The following is a 21,690-nucleotide window of genomic DNA, read 5'->3' as shown; positions in this document are numbered from 1 at the left end:
CGGGGTGGGGGCGGGCGAGCCTAGGTCTGGGCGCTGCGGGCCGCGGGGAGCGAGCAGCCCGCGCCGAAGGGAAGCCGGCATGGACGTGTACCGCACCCCCGCCGCCGCGCTGGACAACCTGGTGGCCCGCCGCCTGCAGCCGTCCGCCGAGTTCGTGGGTGCTGCGCGGCGCGCCCTGGGCGCCCTGGGCGCCTTCTTGCAGGAGCGCGCCGCTGCCCAGCCTTGGAGGGTGCTGAAAATCGCCAAGGTAGGCTCAGCGCAGGGGCGGGGGAGGACGGGGGCTCACCTGGCGCCACGCAGGGGGCAGGGACGGGGAAACTCACCTGTTAATAGGAGCAGTCCATTACCGCGGCAAGCAATGTGGCCCAGGACAGGCTGTATCGGCTCTTTTCATTGATTTCTTGGACACTTAGGAAGCACGCTTGCTACGTGCCAGCGCTGTTCTAAGTGCCCTGAAAACACACTGCACACCACAGCCTGGCCAAGTAGGTACGGTTAACCCCACCTGAACGTGGGAAACTGAGGCACGGAGAGATGAAATAATGGGTCCAAGCTTGTGAGAGATCCAGCAAGATACAGAGCCCCGTAGTTTGATTCTTGCATCTGTGCTCTTACAGGCTGCCTCCCTTGTCTATTCACGCACGCACTCAGTGTTTATCCAGCCCACACAGACTCCAGCCCTCACACCGCGCCTACTCCAGGGATGCAGAAACACCAGTATTCTCTAATGGCCCTTTGAGCCTCATGTACTGAGCAACTACCCAGTAACAATGAACACTGTCTCATAACTGAGTCATCCCACTTACTCCTCAGGTTCAGTGAGGTGGGGATTTTTGCCCCTGTTTTATGAAGGGGGAGGAGACTGGGACTGGGTGTGGGTGCTCCAGGCCGCTTTTTGTCATTTAAAAGCCTCCTTTCCGCTGTGACCTCAGGATGCCCACGGACTCAGGGAGGAGACAGGCCCCAGCTACTATATCCCCAGCACGGACTCGGGGGCTTGAGGGTCCCTGGCTGGGGTAGAGGGGACGGGACTTGGAGCTTCTCTGGGAAGGAGTGGACACACGGAGCAGGGGATGGCCCCAGAGCAGCTGGTGGTTTCCTGGGGCCAAGTCTTAGCTTGGGAGGTAGGAAAAAAGGAGAGATTTGCAGCCTAGGAAATGTGGAGGCAGATTTCTGCCTCTGAGGTGGACAGGAAGAACTTCTTCGGAGCCAGAGTTTAAGAATCTCTAAAGCTCTGGGGACGCCTGGGTGGCTCAGTTGCTTAAGCATCTGACTTTGGCTCAGGTCATGATCTCACGGTTCGTGGGTTCGAGTCCCGCATCGGGCTCTGTGCTGACAGCTGGCTCAGAGCCTGGAGCCTGCTTCAGATTCCGTGTCTCCCTCTCTCTCTGACCTTCCCCTGCTCACACTATCTCTCTTTCTCTCAAAAATAAATAAAACATTTTTAAAACACACACACATAATCTCTAAAGCTCTGGCGTCCTTAGCTTTCTTGGAAAGCCTGGAACAGCTCTTGTGGTTGAATTTAGCTTATGGCCTTCTGATCATTCAAGGCTTTGAAGGAAACAGTGGTAAAAATGGGTAGGGCCATGAGCTACATTTCCAGTCTTAAGATGCTGCTCGCTGCTGAAAGGGCTCCTTGGAGGAATGGCCGATTCCAAGGCTGAGATGAGCCTGAGGCTTCTGTTTGGACCAGAAAAGGGGTGGTGGGCCCCCAGTCATGTCAGAAGCCCCCTCCACCACCAGGGCCAACGTGAAGGGGCTCTCCTGCCCCAGCTGTGGCCACCAAAAATGTCTCCCAGCAATGCCAAGCGTCCTCCAGGACAAATGTACCTCTTACCCCATTGAAGATCGCCATTTTCAAGATGCCCATGAAAGTGTATAAAGGTGGGGGGGGTGGGGAGGGGGGAGAATGACACAGTGGCTGAAATTTCCTTAAAAAACACATAAGGAGATGGGGCACCTGGGTGCCTCAGTCGGTTAAGTGTCCGATTTCAGCTCAGGTCATGATCTTGCGGTTCATGGATTCATGCCCCGCATCGGGCTCTGTGCTGACAACTCAGAGCCTGGAGCCTGCTTGGGATTCTGTGTCTCCCTCCCTCTCTGCCCCTCCCCTGCTCATCTCTCTCTCAAAAATAAGTAAACATTAAAAAAATTAAATAAAAAAATAAATGGAGCAAATGTGGCAAAAGACTTCTTTAAAACCCACTCTTCTTCTGTGTAGGTTTAGAAACAACTCACAATAGAAACTCTTTTTAAGGGAATTAATCCATGGAAAGGGGTGCAGGGAGAATGCAGCCTCAGAGCCTGATCTTCTGAGTTGACCTCCCGGGCTCCAAGTCCAGTGCCTCTCCGGGTCAAGGGTTGGCCAGCAACCTCTCTGCACTTAAGTTTCCTCGTTTCCGCGTTCATAACACGGGAGCAGTCACAGTACCTTCCTCTCAGGCTTGGGAAGGAGCTCCGGTGAGACGGTCATGTGCAAAACGTGCAGGAAATTGTCCAGTGTTCACGATCCGTCTCTGCTCTGCCCTGTTACCCCTTTACTGGCAGCTCCCGAGGGGAGGAGCCGGCAGTGAAAAAACAAAAACCAAAACCTGAGATACCGTTGGGATAGTTCACGGTCCCAACTTGGTGGGACAGATGCCCTTGGAAGGCTAACTCTGGTTCTCGTCTCGTTCTGGCTGTGTTAACTCACTTCACAGCCCTGAGCCTCACGGCCTAGGGTCACACATGTAACCACACCAGGGGGATTGCCTGAAAGTGGGATTACAGGTGTCAGACATTTGACTGAGTGTCAGGCACAGGGTAGAGACTCTGACTATGTGAGTTTCTTTCCCAAGTCCTCCGCTGACAGCTTTGCAGAAAGAAAGGCCCGTCAGAAAGGTCCCAGACATCCAGCAAGTCATATGGTTTTGAACTGAGCCCAGGCAGAGGTCGAGAACATGTGTTCTGCAAACCAGAATTTGTTTTGCCAACTTATTTAAAATTTTTTTTCATGGTTTTTTAATTTATTTTTGAGAGGCAGAGACAGTGCGAGCAGGGGAGGATCAGAGAGAGAGGGAGATACAGAATCTGAAGCAGGCTCCAGGCTCTGAGCTAGCTGTCAGCTCAGAGCCCAACGCAGGGCTTGAACCCACGAACAGTGAGATCATGACCTGAGCCGAAGTCGGACGCTTAACCGACTAAGCCACCCAGGTGCCCCACGCCAACATTTTTAATAAAAAATTTTTTAATGTTTATTTGTGAGAGAGAAAGGGGGAGCAGAGAGAGAGGGAGACAGAGGATCTGAAGCAGGCTCTGTGCTGACAGCAGACAGCCTGATGCGGGGCTCAAACCTGCAAACTGTGAGATCATGATCTGAGCCAAAGTCGGACACTTAAACAACTGAATCACCTCAGCGCCCCCAAAAAATTTTTTTAATTTTAAATTAACAGCAACTTTTGAAGTTAGTGGCCAACATTTAGAAATAAATATATGGATTTATAAATAAAACATGCCTTTCTTGCAAACTCGGGGCTGGCTGTCCTCGACCTGCATTTCTGCACGGCTTCAAATGCCAGGGGCTGTGTGGCCCAGTCTCCCAGCCCACTTGGCTCACTCAGGTGGCCTGCCAGCCCTTTCGGGCACCTGAACCGAAGGGTGCAGAGTTCTGAATTATTTTTCGCTTCGTAGGGCGGCTCCTCTGGCCGGGGCACAGCTCTGAGGGGCGGCTGCGATTCTGAACTCGTCATCTTCCTCAACTGCTTCAAGAGCTATGAGGACCAGGGTGTTCGCCGAGCAGAGGTCCTCAGCGAGATGCAGGCCCTGCTGCAGTCCTGGTGGCAGAGCCCCATCCCGGGTCTGAGCTTTCAGTTTCCCAAGCAGGACACGGCCAGGGCCCTACGCTTCCGACTGGCATCCACGGACCTCGAAAACTGGATGGATGTCAGCTTGGTGCCCGCCTTCGACGCTCTGGGTGAGGGGCGCCTGACCGGTTCCGGGGTCCCGGGCAAGAGCGCTAGGAGTAGGGCAGGGTTTCCACCTGCTGTGTGGCCTGGGTCTCCCTCTCTGGGCTCTCATTTCCTGACTACACATCGCTCCTACTTCCTAAATGCTCCACTATTCCAAGCACTCGGCATGTTTCGTCTCATTAATTCCTCAGAACAGACCTAGGAGGTCTGTACTGTCTTGTCTTCCTTTTTACTTAAGAGGGTCACTGAGGCACAGAGATGGACGGTAACTCACCCAAAGTCACACAGCAAGTAAGCGATGTCGAGAACCCTGGAAATTATGGGGAGCGTTTCCTTTCCCGAGGCCAGGCCCACAGGAGGTGGTGGCGGCAAAGGCATCTACCATAAAGGCAGCTGGCTTTAAGTCCCAGTCCCGTCTCCGTCGCTGGCCGGCTGTATGACCATGGGCAGAGCACTGAATTTCTCTGGGCCTCGGCGTCCTCGGCTGTATAATGAGGTGAAGAACACTAGCCTGATGGGGTTTTGGTGGGGAGACGCGGCACTCGGTGTGAGCCTTTCAGCACAGTGCCTGTGTGTCCTAAGCACTAAAAAGAAATTAACGATCCCTGCTAAGGCATCAGAATCCTTTGCCTTACATTTTCTCCGGCACCGTTTCCTTTCCCTCTGGCACCAATTAATCAAAGGTGTGTACAGTGGCATTTTCGTACTGCCTGAGGGAGCCTCAGGGAGGGAGGAATTGCTGGGCCCTAGGTACTCCTGATTCAGCTGGAAGTAACGTTCCCATGTAACCATCTTGGAATGCAGCCTGGCCCTGGGGGCTGCCTGGCCATTTGGAAGGAAGGGTCTGGAGCCGCCCTCCCTGCCCCCTGAGAGGCTCCAGGCTCTCTTCCTCATCCTCCAGCCCCCGTGCTAGCAGATACCCCCCTCCACCATCCCTCCCCTTCTCTTGCTTCTCCATCCTGTGCCCCGGAACCCTTCCTGACTTGCTGACTTCACACCCACAGGACCCCTCACTTCCAGTGTCAAACTCAAGCCTCAGATCTACTCCAGGCTCCTCGACAGCGGCTGCCAGGGGGGCGAGCACGCGGCCTGCTTCGCAGAGCTGCGGAGGAACTTTGTGAACACTCGCCCAGCCAAGCTGAAGAACCTGATCCTGCTCGTGAAGCACTGGTACCGCCAGGTGAGGCCGTTCCCGGGGGTCCTGGTGCTCAAGAAAATATTCTCACGATCGTGAAATCGCACTGCTTGGATTGCCTGGATTTGTGACTTCACGATCGTGAGAATATTTTCTTGTATTTCGTGGCCGTTCGTGTTTCTCTTTGTGGGAATCGCCTGTTCATATCATTTGTGTATTTTCTATAGGGTTAGCCGTTTTCTTGTTGTTGGTTCATTGGAGCTCTTTTTATATTGTGGGCACTCATTGTTACTGAGTTAATTTAATGCAAATCTATTCTCCCAGTATGAGGCTTGCACTTTCGTTTTGTTCATAGGTCTTTGGTCCCAGAAAATGTTTGGATTTTAATGTGATCAGGTGTGTTCATCTTTTCCTGGTGTGATTTGTACTTGGTGTGGCCTGTGCAAGCAGGCTTTGCCTCCTCCTGACTTTCTAAAATTCTTCTTCCATGTTTCCTTCCAGAAGGTTTCAAGGTTTCCTTTTCATGTGGGTTCAGGGCTTTGAATCTGGAATATTTTATTTGTGGTGCAAAGTCATGTGGCCTTTGTACACTTCCCACCTCAGCCTCCGTCCCCGCAAAACACTCATGTTTGTTGATAGACTGTTGTATATCCAGCCTGTGCTGGAGATGAGGGAACTGGTCCCCCACAAGATCTTTGGGCACACAGCTTGGTCTTTCTGTTGGACCACTCATCACAGAGCAAGTCTGGCATGAGGAGATACAGGATTGCAGCTCTTGTCCAGCCACTGACTGGCTGTGTGACCCCGGGAAGTTCTCCCGTTCCCTCAGCTGGAGGGTGAGTAGCAGCCTCAGACTGCCCACCCACTGGCCCCTCTCCGACTGCTCCCCAATCCTAGAGGCTTGAACCACATATGAGCTTGCGACTTTGTCAAAACTCCAGGAGCGATGGCAAATGCAAAATGCCAGGTAGTTCCTGGAACACAGCATCTCGCCCCAGGCTTCACCTGTGTCCCTGTGGGCTCTGGTCCCCCAGAGACCGAGCCCCCCAGAGATTGAGAGGTCCAGCAAAGTTCTCCAGGGAGTGCTCTCTTTCCCCTCCACTCACCCCTCTCACAGGTGTGCAGGGAGGAGGTGAGGAGGGAGAAGCTGCCTCCAGTCTACGCCCTGGAGCTGCTGACCATCTTCGCCTGGGAGCAGGGCTGTGGGAAGGAAGCCTTCAGCCTGGCCCAAGGGCTCCGGACCGTCCTGGGCCTGATCCAGCGGTATCGGCACCTGTGTGTTTTCTGGACCCTCAACTACGGCTTCGAGGACCCTGCGGTCAGACAGTTCTTGGGGTACCAGCTTGAGAGACCCAGGTACCTCCCAGCGCCCCCCACCCGCTCTCCTGGCTCGGGCTGTGGGAGGTAATTACCAATGATAAAACAGGTCTCCTGAGGCCTGTGTGGGGGCCAAAGCCACACGCTGCGCATGCACTTCCTAATTCAGTGGATTCAGCTCCAGAGGGAAATTACAGTCACTCAGGGGAGTTTTTAAAAAGATTTTTCTTTTTTTTAAAGAATTTTTTTCTAATGTTTTATTTATTTTTGAGAGAGAGAGAGAGAGACAGTGTGAGCGGGGGAGGGTCAGAGAGAGAGGGAAACACAGAATCCAAAGACAGGCTCCAGGCTCTGAGCTGTCAGCACAGAGCCCAATGCGGGGCTCGAACCCACGAACCACGAGATCATGACCTGAACCTAAGTCAGATGCGTAACTGACTGAGCCACCCAGGTGCTTAAGGGGCCCTGGGTGGCTCAGTCAGTTAAGCGGCAACTTCAGCTCAGGTCATGATCTCATAGTTTGTGAGTTTGAAACCCATGTCAGGCTCTGTGCTGACAGCTCGGAGCCTGGAGCCTGCTTTGGGTTCTGTGTCTCCCTCTCTCTCTGCCCCTTTTGCTGCTAGCACTCTCTCTCTCTCTCTCTTTCAAAACTAAATGTTAAAAAAGGACTTTTCTTGTGTGAACATATTTTACATGAGAACGTTTTAGCGACATACAGCATACTCACCCAGGGTGCACATTTTGATGCCTTTCTATAGCGTAAACGTACCCGTGAAAAGCCCACCAGGTCAAGGGAGAACCTTTCCAGCACCTCAGGAACTTCCCTTTTATCTCTTCCAGTCAGTGACATCCCAGAGGTGACCCTGTTGTGTCACCATGACAGTCCCTGTTTTAAAATCTTACTGAAACAGATTCATACGGCACATACTTTCATGTCTGGCATCTCTTTCTCGGCGTTAAGTGTTTGCCGTCCGTCCATACAGTTGCGCATACTTGTTTATCGTCCTTACTGTTTTCTGTGGCTGAGCATAGTATTTGCATTGTGTGACTTGATCACCGTATGCTTTCCGTCCCGCTCCTCGTGGACATATGGGCGTTTCCAGTCTGCGGCTGTGACCATAAGGCTCTTCTGAACAGTCTCGTATGTGCATTTCGGTGCAGACGCACCGCAGGACACACACGTAGGAGTAAAATTGCTAAGTCGTGGGGGTAACTCTGAGTCCCTGGGGGTGGATCCTCCTTATCTGATGATTCTCACGTGCAGCCAGAGTTGAGGGTCATTGCTCCCACTTAATCCCCACGACAGCCCACCAAAGGTAACTGAGGCTCAGAGGTTAAGTCATCCACCCGAGCTCACACAGTGGGAAAGTAGAAGAGCTGGACTTGGAACCAGGTCTGCTTGACCTCGGAGCCCCTGATCTTGACCGTCTTGCTCACCAGAACCCTCTCGTCCCTCTGGATTTGCAGGCCGGTGATCCTGGACCCGGCTGACCCCACGTGGGACGTGGGGAACGGAGCAGCGTGGCACTGGGATCTGCTGGCCCGAGAGGCAGAGTCTTGCTCTGAGCACCCGTGTTTTCTGCAGGCAGCAGGGGGCGCTGTGCAGCCCTGGGAGGGGCCCGTAAGTGACGGGCTCCCAGGATCCCTGTTAGGTGTAAAACCACACCTAATTCACTCGGTGTTTCCTGAGCATCTACTGTGTGCTGGGGCCATGGGCTGTGGGACAGAGTTGAAAAGTGGGGGCTGCAGGCATGTAAAACTGCCTGATCACCAAGCTGAGCCTGCTGGAGGGACCTTTCTGTTGGTGCTATCGGCTGTTTGCACACTGTGTCCCCCCGGCAACAGGGACCTTTTTATAATTCATCCCGTCTGGGAAGGCACCTTTTTCTAATCTGCACAAAGGCGCCTTATGTGCTAGTGGTGACCCTCACTGTCCCTCTCGGAGTCTCAGTCTCCCTGACCGCACAACAGGAGGGGGCTGGTGAGAGAAGGGCTGGAGAAACCTCTTCACATGTAAGACCGCTCCTTCAACGCACTTCCAGGGCCTTCCATGTGCTGGCTGCTCAGGTTTAGACCACCCCATCCGGCGAGACTCTGCCCAAGGGACCGCTAAGGACAGCAACAGTCTCAACGCCATGCGGCGGATGGCAGGGAATGGACAGCCCTCTCGCCCAGCTCCCGGCCCCTCGGGGGCAGCCAGCACCACCCCCTGCACTCTGGGGATGGCCTTGGATCTGTCTTGCATCGGCCCCAAGGACCTGGACCGCTTCATCCAGGACCACCTGAAACCGGACCCCCAGTTCCAGAAGCAGGTCGCCAAGGCCATTGATGTCATCTTGTGTTGCCTCCGCGAGAAGTGTGTCCACAAGGCGTCGAGAGTCAGCAAGGTGAGTCAATGGGTGGGGACGCCGATGGGACCCTCCTGGGGCCCCACAGCAAGGAGGGGAAGGACCCCCAGCATCACCGCTGAGGGCGGGCAGGGCAAGTGGCTGGAGGTATAAAACTGCCAGCTTTTGGAGGGGGGGGGGTCGTTTTTAATGATAGTTCTTTAAACCACTAACAGAGCACTCCCCTTCTCTGCTCAGAACCTTGCCGGGGTTCACAGAGCATAGTGGCTTTGAAGTCCGTAGGATCTGGCCCTGGTCTTTCTCTGAACCTCACTTAGTCCACACTGGTCTCCTGGCTCCTTCTTGAACCCATGGGCCAGAGTCTGCACTGGCTGGTTTCCCTTTCTGGAATCCTACCTCCCCACCCCTCCCCACTTGGCTTCCCCCACCCTCCTTTAAGTTTAGGGTCTGAGTCCTCTAGGGTCTCACGGAAGCCTGACTGCTCAGTTCACAACTGCAACCTCCCTTCCACGCCCCCCACCCCATCCCCTTACTGCTTTGTTTGCCTCCACATGGCCCTAAGCGCTTTCTGGGGGCTGTGGTTTGCTGACTGTCCCTCCCTCCCTCCTCTCCCCCTGCTAGAATGTAAGTCCCGGAACAGGTAACTTTTATGTACTCCCATATCTCACCACATGTAAGTGCTCAAAAAATGTGTTGGATGGATGGATGGATGGAAGGAAACAGGCCAGCAGAGCACAACCAAAGGGTCCGTTGGCCCTGGAAGCTCAACGTGCCACATGTGGTCCAGATGTGCAGTCAGTAAGTGCTGCAGATGTTCAGCGAAGAGCATTAAACCCTGCCCCCTTCACCGCACCCCCCATTTTGTTGTTGCATGTTGGTCTAACTTTGTGCGGCCTGGAGCGTCGGAAGGCAGGTACAGACAGACCTAATCTGACTCTGCCAGGCTTCTAAGAGTCAGAGGTCACAGGGCTTGTGCCTCTGTCACAGCGTCCCTGGACCCGACATCAGTGACGGAGTGGTGTCGGCTGCAGCGGGGATACATAGTCTGATTCCTGAGCTCAGGGACAGTCGTGGGTCTGAGATGTTCCATCCTCTGCAGGGGGGCTCATTTGGCCGGGGCACAGACCTGAGGGGCTACTGTGATGCCGAACTCGTCATTTTCCTCAACTGCTTCAAGGACTACGGGGACCAAAAGGCCCGCCGCCGCCGGGAGATCCTTGATGAGATTCGGGCACAGCTGGAATCCTGGTGGCAGGACCCAGTCCCAGGCCTGAGCCTCAGTTTTCCTGAACAGACCGCACCCGGGGCCTTGCACTTGCAATTGGTATCCGGGACCTCAGAAAGCTGGGTGGACGTGAGCCTGCTGCCCGTCTTTGATGCCGTGGGTGAGGGGTGCCTCCAACCTGTGCCTTGGAGATGAATTCCCTTAACCCGCTATGCCTGGAGTCGAGATCGCCCACCTTGCATAGTTACTGGGTGGACTGGTGGAAATTACTAAAAAGCACCCAGCACATACTTGGTGCTTAATAAAAACAAAAAAGAAAAAGTTCTGATGGCTAGTCCATGTTGTAACCAGTGTATTATGGATCACAGTGCTATGATCCACAATTAAAATATTAATAAAGGCTGGTGAGTGGCGGGTTGGGACATGCTGGTGTCTTCGTTAGAGCTAAGCACTCAGATTATTTCAAATTTCCATAGGGCAGCTCTGCTCTGGCGCCAAACCTGCGCCCCGGGTCTACTCCAGCCTCCTCGACAGCGGCTGCCAGGGGGGCGAGCACGCGGCCTGCTTCGCAGAGCTGCGGAGGAACTTTGTGAACACTCGTCCAGCCAAGCTGAAGAACCTGATCCTGCTCGTGAAGCACTGGTACTACCAGGTGAAGCCTCCGAACCCCCTCGCTCCTCCCAGGAAGTAGCTGCTATCCTGGCATCTGCCTCAGCCAATCAGCTCCTTCCCTGGGCAGACGTCTCCCTTCCTTCAACTTCTTATTGGCCATCCCAAGTAGAAGGTCCACCTCCTCCATCCTCCACTTCCTGTCCAGACCGGAAGTCCCTGGCTGAAAGAAAATCTTTTTCTCCATCCAGCTCCAAATGCTGATTTCTTGTGGCTGGGGTTCACCATCCATCTCCAGCTCCTCTGGTTCTCTTCACTCCTCACACTGCTAGTGGAGTCCCTGTTCTCACCCACCCCCAGGCCCTGGCTTATGCTGTTCCACCATCACTGTCTCGTGTAGGAGTTGTTCTAAATAAACCCGGAGCCTCCTCCAGAGCTCCTTTACTAGAACACTTATCTGAATGCACTCGCGTTCGTGTACTCACTCTCAAACATCTGCTGAGCCAGGTGTTAGGATACCAAGCTGAATTTACCGCAGCCCCCATTCCTGTACAACCACCCCAAACACCCTTGATGGAGAGACTACGGGCAAAGATCAAGTCTGAGATTGTTAGTCTCACTGTGTGATCTTGGACAAGTCCCTACCTACACCCACTCCCTGACCTCTGTGTATACACCTATAAAACAAAAAGGGTTTTATTTTGTCCGGTAAAATGAAAAGCATTTTGTTTTTATATTCCCCTCCCCCTCTAAGTACACAGGGCCATGCTTAGCTCATCGTGGATGCTCACCCTCTCCCATTCTTTGACTGGCCTTGGGTGACATAGGTCGCAGCTCAGAACAAAAGACAGCAGCCTGCCAGTGCCTCCCTGCCCCCCGTCTACGCCCTGGAGCTCCTGACCATCTTCGCCTGGGAGCAGGGCTGCAGGGATGATTCTTTCAACATGGCTGAAGGCCTGAAGACGGTCCTAGGGCTCGTCCAGCAGCACCAGAAGCTCTGTGTCTACTGGACGGTCAACTATAACTTTGAGGACCCATCTATCAGAACACACCTTCTTGGCCAGCTTCAGAAACCCAGGTACAGACCCTCGATGCCCCACATCATCCTTTCCCCTCCCCCCACAGTCACCCTGGAGTCACCGCATCCAGGAGCGACCCAGGCAGGGATCTAGGTGCCCCTACCCCACTCCTCGCTCTGCTTCCTTCTGGACTCTTCGCTGAAGCAGTATGGACACCAGGAGCCCCAGAGAAGTCAGAGCCAGTGTCATTAACACAATAAAATATCATTTCTGAAATTGAGGGGTCACCTAATACCTTCTTACCCAAGCAGCCAGGTGGGAACCCTACTGTGCTTGGGAGAGATTGGGCCAGCCCTAAGGTCCTGACGTTCTTCTTCTTCTCCCCAGCCCCCATACCCTTTCCTGGTCCCTCCCACGCCCCCCCCACCCCCCACCCCCACTCTTCACTGATTCTCGCCTTCCCCACCTGCCTGCCCATCCACTCTGCCTCCCAGGCCCCTGCTCCTGGACCCTGCTGACCCCACCTGGAATGTGGGCCAGGGCAGCTGGGAGCTGTTGGCCCAGGAAGCAGCTGCTCTGGAGACACAGGCCTGCTTTAGGAATAGACAGGGGACGTCTGTGCAGCCCTGGGATGTGATGGTAAGAGGGGAGTCCCTGGGGTGGCGAATGCAGCTGGGGCCCCCTCCCAGACCCCCTTTCCCTGCCACTGCATGCATCCCCCGCTGCGGGAGTGTCTGCTGCTGCCGGCTTACGGCAGGGACCCCTGTCATTCCGTCCCAGCTAGCGCTTCAGTGACGTGGGGCACCAAAAACCTGCCCGTGTTGTAAGGTGAGACCAGCAATTCTTAGTCCAGAGCTCTCGGCAGGATCGGGAGAAAGCTTTCTCCAGCAGGAGCCTTGCTTGGCTGCTTCTCCCACCCTCTCCTGCTTCCCTCACTCCCCTTCTCCTGCCAGCACCGCCCCCGTTAACCCACGCATGAGAACCCCCACCACCAATTCTGCTTCTGGGGAACCCGCTTCAGACGATAGCCAGCTCCCAAAGGGTATGATTGTACTGCATTTGCTATTTTTCAACAGGATCTCATAACCAGTGCTTCATGCTCCAGACAAGCCACTGAGGCATGAGCCTTGCTGGTGCCCCCATTTAAAGATGGGGAAACAGAGGCTGTGTGTTGGTGGTGGAACCAGAACGTGAGCTCAGGTCCTTCTGGTGCCACCACATAGACCTGCCAACCGGCTGAGCAGGAAAAGGGATACGGGAGATAGTGGGGGGCCTCAGCCTCATAGATGTGGGGAGTCAGGGCCTGGGCGTTCAGAGGGAGGCCCGTCTCAAGCGGGCCCTGCCTGGATTCTTTCCGTAGCCCGCTCTCCTTCACCAAACGCCAGCGGGGGACCTTGACAAGTTCATCAGTGAGTTCCTGCAGCCCAGCCGCCACTTCTTGGCTCAGGTGAACCAGGCCGTCAATACCATCTGCTCATTCCTGAAGGAAAACTGCTTCCGGAATTCTTCCACCAAAGTGCTCAAGGTGGTCAAGGTGAGTCCCCAGAGAGCTGTGGGCAAGGAGGGTCCTGCAGGCTGGTGACCTCTCCCAGTCTGTGTCTGTACAACAATCAGTGCAGGCTGAATGTGGAAGAGAAACCAGAGCGTGGCTGTAGGTGGGTGGCCGTGGGAGGACCCAACAAATCTCTTTTGGTTGCTTGTGGCAGCCAACTCAAAAGGAGGAACAAAAGGAATACATTGGCTGATGTAAATGTAAAGCCCTGGAGTTGTCCACCATCAGGTACAGCTAGATCCAGGAGCCCATGCAGAATCATCAAGACTCAGCTTTTTTACCTCAGCTCTTGGCTCTGCTGTCTTCTGTTTTGGACAAGCTCTTTCCATGTGATGGTTCTTGGCATCTCTAAGCTTCCGGAAAGGGGGATTCTTTTTTCTCAAAATTCAAATAAGTCTTGGAATTGAGTCTCATTGGCTGACTCAGGTTATAGACCCATCCCCAAACTAATCACTGAGCTAGGGCGACACCATGCTCTGACCGGCCAAGCCTGGCTCTATGATCGAGTCAGCTCCACGTGGACCTGATTGTGAGGGAGATGTGACTCATCCAAAGAAAACCAGGATGCTGATCCTAGAAGGCAGAAGGGTTGCTGGGGGGGTATGAAAAGTCACATTACCTACTGCACCAGACACAGCCTCAGTCCACAACCAAAATCACAAGTGAGACCCAGGTTAGCTTTAGAAGATTATCAGCACAGGGTCAGCCAATGAAAAATCCCCGGCCTGGTGATTTGCTGTGTGGCCTCAGGCTAATACTTTCCCCTCTCTGATCCTTACCTTCTCCATCCATACCACTTAAAGATGGTAACCTGGCTCCCTGGCTGTCGCTGTGGCTTCACTTAGAATCACAGGGAGACTTTAAAAAATTCGAAGGATGCCCCGGCCCCCTCCCAGACCAATTAAATCACAGTCACGAGGTCACAAGAGCCTTACATCAGTCAGTTGTTAAAGCACTCCTAGGACAAACAGGCTTGAGAACCACAGGCCAAAAAAATAAATAAGTCTCTCAAATCCCTCCCCGCCCCCAAACCTGATGGAATGGGAACGTTTGCATTCGTTGAAGGGTTTAAACTTAACATCTTGCCCATTTCTGTTTTTCGTAACCACACTACGTATTAAATTCATATTAAAGAGGGAAGACACAGAGGCTGGGTGACTTGCCCAAGGTCACACAGCAAGTTCCTGACCCCGCGGGCCTCAGCAGGAGGACATCGCGCCGTCCTGCAGGGCTCAGGTTGCCTCCATGTCCTCTCCAGGGCGGCTCTCTAGCCAAAGGCACAGCTCTGCAAGGCCGCTCGGATGCTGACCTAGTGGTGTTCCTCAGTTGCTTCGGCCAGTTCACCGAACAAGGGAACAGGCGGGCTGAGATCATCTCAGAGATCCGAGCCCAGCTGGAGGCGTGTCAGCAGGAGATGCAGTTCGAGGTGAAGTTCGAGATCCCCAAGTGGGAGAATTCCCGCGTGTTGAGCTTCTCCCTGATGTCCCAGACGATGCTGGATCAGAGTGTGGACTTTGACGTGCTGCCAGCCTTTAACGCCTTAGGTGAGGTACCCAAGCATAGTCTTGAGAGGGGGGAAACACAGAGGCAGGTCTGCTAGGGACAGTAGTAGAGGTTTGCACTGCACAACCAGATCACGCATGTTTACAGGGTAGGCATTGTACATGTGTACGTTTCTCACCACCTTCCTGCAAAGCATCTGGAGAGAAGGACACGCTTTTCCAGTTCACACAATAGCTCTACGTGATCTAACGGTGGCCCTGGGCTGGGTCCTACTCTCAGCATGATGGATGACCTTGAGCAAGGGAATTCCCTACCTTGAGCCCCAGTGTCTTCACCTGACAGTGCGAGTATTGGAGTGTCTCCGTGCGCTCCCTCCACCTTCCACGGACCCGAGGACCGTTCAGTCAGTAGGGGCACCGAGTGTGTGTCCGGCATCCTTCCTGCGGCACCAAGGATAAACCCCTGAACAAAACAAACACAGATCCCTTTGTATCTGTTCAGTTCTGCGTTTGCATTGGGAAGTTTGCAGAGCGAGGGCATGCCCCGTATTTGAATGAACTTGGTTCCTGCGGTTTGGGAAACAAGTAACAGGGGAGGGACACCTCCAGAGGTGTGTCTGGATCTACACGGTCCCTCAGTTCAGAACGCAGCAGTGCTTGGACATCAAGGAATAGGGTGAAGTCAGTGAATCCAGAGAATGAACAATGCTCACCACACGCAGTCCTCTTCCCTACGGGAGGCTCGGAGACCGGGGCCCTCCCTTTGTTAGACAGGGATGAGCAAATGTCCAGGAGCCGCTAAAGATGTGTCAGCACCCAGCCGAGACTTCTTCATGGCAGCTAACCAGATGGGCTGAAGGGGGCAGGAAGGACAGTAAGATTCCCACCAGGGATTTAATGCCAGGTCCCAGCTGAAACCTCCCGTGCCCCCCTCCCCACCGCCGTGGGTCCCAGACAGCCCATGCAGGCAATGACCCTGGAAGTCCTTTCTCCATTGGCCCCAGGAGGATTCTGGAAAATGAGCTGATGGTGGCCTCCCCCTGTCCCCAGGCCAGCTGGGCCCCGGCAGCAAGCCCGCCTCTCAAGTCTACGTCGACCTCATCCACAGCTACCACAACGCGGGCGAGTTCTCCACCTGCTTCACGGAGCTGCAGCGGGACTTCATTGCCTCTCGCCCCACCAAGCTCAAGAGTCTGATCCGACTGGTGAAGCACTGGTACCAGCAGGTTCGGCCCGAGGACGGGTGTCCTCCCTGGAGGAGGCAGCGTCCCCCCTGGAGAGGGCGGTCGTCCCCACTGGAGGAGGCAGCGTGGCCCCCCTGGAGGAGGCGGGCATCCCCCTTGGAGGGGGCAGCGTGGCCCCCCTGGAGGAGGCAGGCATCCCCCCTGGAGGAGGCGGGCGTCCTCCCTGGAGGAGGTGGTGTGGCCCCCCTGGAGCAGGCGGCGCAGCCCTGGCCAGAGCCCTGGGAGAACATTTCCTAGCTCTGGGACCTTGGTTTGCTTATCCTTAACCGAGGGTCGGTGTCAGGACATCACAGCATTTGATGGGATAACGCACGGCCGGGCATCAGACCCTTGGACGTGCTCAGTAAAAGCTTGGGGTGGTCTGGTGGCTCTGGTGCCCCCTGTCCCTCTTCGTCACCAGTGGGAACCAACACATCCCCTTTCATTTATTCCCCAGTGCAAGAAGATGCCCAAGGGGAAAGGCTCCCTGCCCCCCCAGCACGGGCTGGAGCTCCTGACGGTGTACGTGTGGGAGCAGGCCGGCCACGACCCCCAGTTCAACATGGCGCAGGGCTTCCGCACCGTCCTGGAGCTGGTGGGCCGGTACCGCGAGCTCTGCATCTACTGGACCATCAACTACGACAGCAAGGACAAGACTGTCAGGGACTTCCTGAGCCGGCAGCTCCAGAAACCCAGGTTCTGGCCCACCTTCCGTGTCACAGGGTCTCAGATCCGGGGCCCCTCGCTCTTCCCACTTCCTCAGGGCTCGGGGCAGAGAGAACAAAGGCCTCTCCCTGGAACTGAGCTCCTTGCAAAAGGGACAGCCTGAGCACCTCTAGGACGGGCACTCCTTGTCCTGGTCCCCTGGTGGCCGGGTGAGATGTAAGACTCCAGGTCGAGTTTGAATTTCAGATACATAGTGAATAACTTGTTAGTATATGTATGCCCTGTGCTATATGTCCCATACTTGGGACACATTGACGTTTACCCAGCATTCCAATTTAACTGGGCATTCTCTATGTATGTGTGTTAAATGTGCCAACCCTACCTCGGAGCCCAGCACGTAACATGAGCAGCTCCTTTGGGATTTTGCCTCCCTTGAAATGGTGCAGACGCCTTCCCAAACTCACGATGCATCTCCTCCAGTCAGCGGGTGACGGCGGCGTAGGGCAGGAGACTGGTAGAACGAGTCCCGAGATTAATTAACAATGCCTGCTGCATGCTGAAGGGGTGCGAGTGCCCCCACTGGACACGGTGATTGATTAGTAATGTCTGCCTGGGATGCAGCAGGGAGAGGTGGCCTGTACGGAGGTTGGGAAATGGAGAACAGTCCCGACCAGTCCCACAGAAGGACACCCAGATGTTGCCAGGGATCAGACTGACCCTGATGGGAATTGCAGGCCGATCATCCTGGATCCGGCTGACCCGACAGGCAACCTGGGCCACAATGCTCGCTGGGACCTGCTGGCCCAGGAAGCGGCAGCCTGCACGTCTGCCCTGTGCTGCGTGGGCCGGGACGGCACCCCCATCCAGCCATGGCCAGTGAAGGTAAGAAAGCGGTGGGGGGCAGCAGGGCGCACCCTTCACTGGGGGGGGCCCTGACTCCTGCCGGAGGGGGCCCCGTACCTCTCTGGGGCTGTCCCTTGGTCTCTGCTTCTCTAGGAAAGTTAGAACCTTTTCTTCTGTCACCTCCCCCCAGCCGGCTGTGTGAAGGCCAGGATTTGTACAGGCCGGAGGTAGGACACCAGAAGGCCGTGTTTGTACCAGATGATGGGATGGACACCAGCCCTCAGCGTGAGAGACCTCGGGTCACCAGCCAGATGTGTGTGTGTGTGTGTGTGTGTGCATGTGTGCACGTGTGTGCGTGCGCGCTTGAGAGAGAGAGAGAAGAGAGATGGATTCAGTGCGTCCGCTCCTCCTCTGTCCAGCCTCCCAGCTCCTATCCCTGCCTTCCCACCCCGTGCCCTCCTCCTGCTCTGAGGAGGCTGAGTTTTATCAGGCACCGCCTTGGGTCAGAGGGGCACTGGCCACTACAGGGCCACCCTGCCCCCTCCTCCCGTGGCCATGGGCTGGCAGCAGCCTGGTGCCAGCCTGTCACTGCCGTGAGTCTCCTCTCAGGCAGGTACCGTTGCACCCACACTGCCTCCCGCCCTTCCCCCCCGAGGCTGTCCTCCATCCCGGCTTCTCTGCCCTCCGCATCAGTTCACATCTCCTGCTGAAACCCAACCCCAGCCTCCCAGTGGCCTCTCCTTCTTCCCCAGCCCAACAACTTATCACAGAGATGGCAGTCTTCATGCCAAGTGTCAGCCACGGTACACTGGGTGTGGCTGCCTGGAGCCCTGTGCTCTGGAGGATTCTGAAGAATGGCCACCTACCTGAGAAGAGTGCCCTACTCAACTAGTGATGTCTGCCATGGACGCAGTAGGGGAAAGCGGTGGCATGAGTGCGGTGATGGATTAGCAATGTCTGGCCCCCATGCAGGAATCAGGACTCGCACAGGCCATCCGCCTACGGCTGGGCTATTGAGTTTTCTGAGCTTGGCCACCGGCAGGAGAGCATGCCCAGATCGGCTGGGTTTTGTCTGCAACAGACAGAAGTGGGGACGTGCAATCCCTCCCACGGGACACCTGACTGAATGCCTTTTGGCTGGAGCCTTAGTTTCTACCCCCTTTGCACACCTTGAGGCCATGCCCTGTTTGCCTTCTTGAAATTTTACTGGGCTCCTGTCTTCTCTCCCGATCTGCTGGGACACCGCCAGTGGGATTCTCCGGCCAGCCAGTGGCCAAACAGCAGTGCCGGCCCGCTTGTCTCTGCCCTCCAGAGTGAATCTGCCGTGTCCCTGCAGGCGGCGCCCCTGACCTCCAGGCCAACGGCTGTCCCTCTTAGTCCAGGCACAGCCCAGAAAACAGGAAGTAGTCCAAGCATCGTAAGCCGGAAGGCATTCCATCTAAAGTCCCTGGACAGCCTGGAGGAGTGGAAGGCGAGGACCATGACGGCACTGATGATTTCAAGATTAAACCCGGTGGCTGAATCAGAGGTCAGAGAGCTGCCGCCACCACCAGTAACACTGTCACCAGGTCACTGCCTCACGCCCACAGAGCTGGGGCCAGACCCAGAACGTGGGCTCCGGCAGCCACAGGCATCTCTCGGGACGGGCCAGCCTCCTGCTCTGCAGGGAGACACCTTCTGTCTCCCTCCTGGAGCGCAATCTGAATTACAGCCCGAAGTCTGGTGACGGGGCCGTCGGAACTGAGTGGCTCATCTCGCGCTGCCTGCAGGGCTGGGAGGAAGGGATTCCCTGCGCTGGGAGCCGGGGTCTGGGACAGCACGTGCGCTGTGTGCTGGGGGCGGGTGAGGGGGTGGCCATCCCAGAGGGGGGACCAGGAGGAGGCAGAGGGGAAGGAGCCACCAGGCACCCCCTCCCCGCCCCCCGACTGTCTCAGATAGCCTGACGCTCGGGGGCCCACCGCTGGGCACTGCTGGTCGGGTGCTGAGTCCGTTTGGGCTGCTCTAACAGAGCGCCGCAGACCGGACGGGCTTATCCACAACAGAAATGCATTTCTGGAAGCTCTCGGGGCTGGAAGTCAGCACGCTGGGCTCTGCTAAGAGCGCTGTCCGGCTGCACACTTCCTGGGTCCTAGCGCACTGATCCCGTTTGTGAGGGTCCCCCCTCAACACCCCCTCACCTCCCGAAGACTCCACCTCCTTGCACCGCCCCCTGGGATTGGGGCTTTCACATAGGAACTGGGTGGGGGCGACATGAACCACGACAGGGATGCAGACGGGGCTGGGAAGAGCCTTCCCCTCTCCAGGCCATTCTTGGAGACCGTGATGGAGAGCAGTTCCTGTGCTCCCCGGGGGCTGCGGCGGGCGGCCGAGGCTCCGGGCAGAGCCCGCTCCTCCCCGGGCTACCCTGGGGCACCTGCTGAGGGCACCTGGTGTTCATAACGCCTTCTTAGACTCACCTTGCTGACTATGAACCCGGGGCTGGGGCTCGCGGGACCCCGAGTTACACCTTCTGCGTCGGTGCAGTTCCAAGAGCTCAGAGCTGACCCCTCTGGGCAGCAGAGACCTACCCCACCCAGGGTCCAGCAGCAGGCGGGGGCCTGGCCTGGGCGGCGCAAGCTGGCGGATCTCGTTCCAGGGGGCCCAGTGGCGGGGTCTCGATTCGGCAACTCCCATCATCGTGACGCGGGCTCTATGCACCCCCTCAAAGTGGCCCTGGAGTTAGGGTACCGGTGAGATGGTGAGAGATGGGGTAGCTCCAGGAAGTTGGAGGCGAGGAGGACCTGTCACCGGGCCAGGCTGACCGGAGTGGGGATTTATTCTATTCTGGCTTCTCCGTCTTTGACAAGGGCCACACTGGCATTGACATCGGAGCCCCACTGTCACTTCCGAGGGCTCCCCGGTCTAGCCACACCCTTACATACATCAATTCTAAGTGGATTTCTTATGTGCAATGACCCTAAAGATATCCACCAAAATGCCCACACGCACTTTTCTCTGGAACAGACAGATTGATACTGAAGTTCTATGGAAACACATGTGTGCAAGAAAAGCTTGGAAAATGCAGGAGTAAAGAGCTCTGAGGGGACAGCAGCCCTAAACAACATTAGACCTTTACTGGGAGGGGGGCCCCTGGGGGCTCAGGTCATGATCTCACTCACGTTCATGGGTTCGAGCCCCGCATCGGGCTCTGTGCTGACAGCTAGCTCAGAGCCTGGAGCCTGCTTCGGATTCTGTGTCTCCCTCTCTCTCTGACCCTCCCCTGTCCACTCTGTCTCTCTTTCTCTCAAAAATAAATACAACATTAAAAAACAAAGAAAAAGAACTTACCAGGATGGGGCGCTCGGGTGGCTCAGTCAGTCAAGCATCTGACTTTGGCTGAGGTCATGATCTCACGGTTTGTGGGTTTGAGCCCCGAGTCGGGCACTAGGCTGTCAGCACAGAGCCCACTTCTGATCCTCTGTCCCCTTATCTCTCTGTCCCTCCCTCACTGGCATGCTCTGGGAAATACACATTAAAAAAAAAGAAACCTTACCAAGAAACCACAGACTTGGGATAAGAAGAACAAAAACTAAATGTGATCAGTCAGCAACTGAAAGCTACACAGAGAGCCAGAGGCCCTCCTAGGTAGCACAAAAGGGGCTCCCTCTCCTGTAGCCAGAAGGCCAAGGAAACTGAGTACCCAGTCCAGAAACATGAGATAGGACTCCAAAGAAGGTAGGGGGGGCAAAGGAGGTAAATTTTCAATTTAATTTTTTTAATTTTTAAAAAACTGCCACTAAGATATAATTCACACACCATGAATTTTGACTTTTAAAGTGTGCAATTCAGGGGCACCTGGGTGGTTCAGTTGGTTCAGCATCTGACTTCGGCTCAGGTCATGATCTCACGGTCCGTGGGTTCGAGCCCCGTGTCAGGCTCTGTGCTGACAGCTCGGAGCCTGGAGCCCGCTTGGGATTCTGTGTCTCCCCCTCTCTCTGCTCCTCCCCCACTCAGGCTCTGTCTCTCTCTGTCTCTCAAAAATGAATAACCATTGAAAAGAATTTAAAGTGTACAATTCAGCGGTGTGGGGATCTCACAGTGTTTGTATTTGGGATAGTCACAACGTAAGCCACGTCACAAGGGGGATTCCAGAATATTTTCCTCAGCCCCAAGAGAGGCCTGACACCCATTAGCAATCACTCTGCACCCCTACCCCCCTAATTCCCGGCAATCCCTAATCTGCTCTCTGTCTCTATTATCGACATTTTATACACATGGAATTGTACACTATTTGTCCTTTTGTGTCTGGCTTCTTTTGTTGG

General features: G+C 55.4%; 1 protein-coding gene across 2 annotated transcripts; it reads left to right on the top strand.

The window, feature by feature from the left end:
* Window positions 1–14: 14 nt before the first annotated feature.
* On the top strand, window positions 15–19,129 carry OAS3 (2'-5'-oligoadenylate synthetase 3). Of its 2 annotated transcripts, XM_029922690.1 has the most exons (16): window positions 15–247; window positions 3,673–3,955; window positions 4,955–5,130; window positions 6,203–6,441; window positions 7,870–8,023; window positions 8,445–8,789; window positions 9,850–10,135; window positions 10,452–10,627; window positions 11,412–11,662; window positions 12,098–12,242; window positions 12,964–13,137; window positions 14,414–14,699; window positions 15,708–15,883; window positions 16,338–16,576; window positions 17,281–17,428; window positions 17,580–19,129. In XM_029922690.1, exons 1-16 carry the CDS (start codon window positions 80–82, stop codon window positions 17,589–17,591), a joined length of 3,258 nt encoding a protein of 1,085 aa, XP_029778550.1. In that variant the 5' UTR covers window positions 15–79; the 3' UTR covers window positions 17,592–19,129. The 2 variants fall into 2 exon arrangements, with proteins under 2 accessions (XP_029778550.1, XP_029778551.1); XM_029922691.1 differs by lacking the exons at window positions 16,338–16,576; window positions 17,281–17,428; window positions 17,580–19,129 and having other exon boundaries at window positions 15,662–15,748.
* The last annotated feature ends 2,561 nt before the right edge of the window (window positions 19,130–21,690 follow it).

This window comes from Suricata suricatta, chromosome 14 (assembly GCF_006229205.1).
Source record: "Suricata suricatta isolate VVHF042 chromosome 14, meerkat_22Aug2017_6uvM2_HiC, whole genome shotgun sequence".
NCBI classification, from domain to species: domain Eukaryota; kingdom Metazoa; phylum Chordata; class Mammalia; order Carnivora; family Herpestidae; genus Suricata; species Suricata suricatta.
Note: the sequence above shows the minus strand (reverse complement) of the source record. Positions and strands in the feature narration are given on the sequence as shown.

Excerpts from the sequence above, each read along its gene's own strand:
- OAS3 (XM_029922690.1), top strand. The coding sequence starts at position 80 with ATGGACGTGTACCGCACCCCCGCCGCCGCGCTGGACAACCTGGTGGCC. Across the intron at positions 6,442-7,869 it reads TACCAGCTTGAGAGACCCAG|GCCGGTGATCCTGGACCCGG; the intron begins GTACCTCCCAGC and ends CTGGATTTGCAG. Across the intron at positions 11,663-12,097 it reads GGCCAGCTTCAGAAACCCAG|GCCCCTGCTCCTGGACCCTG; the intron begins GTACAGACCCTC and ends TCTGCCTCCCAG.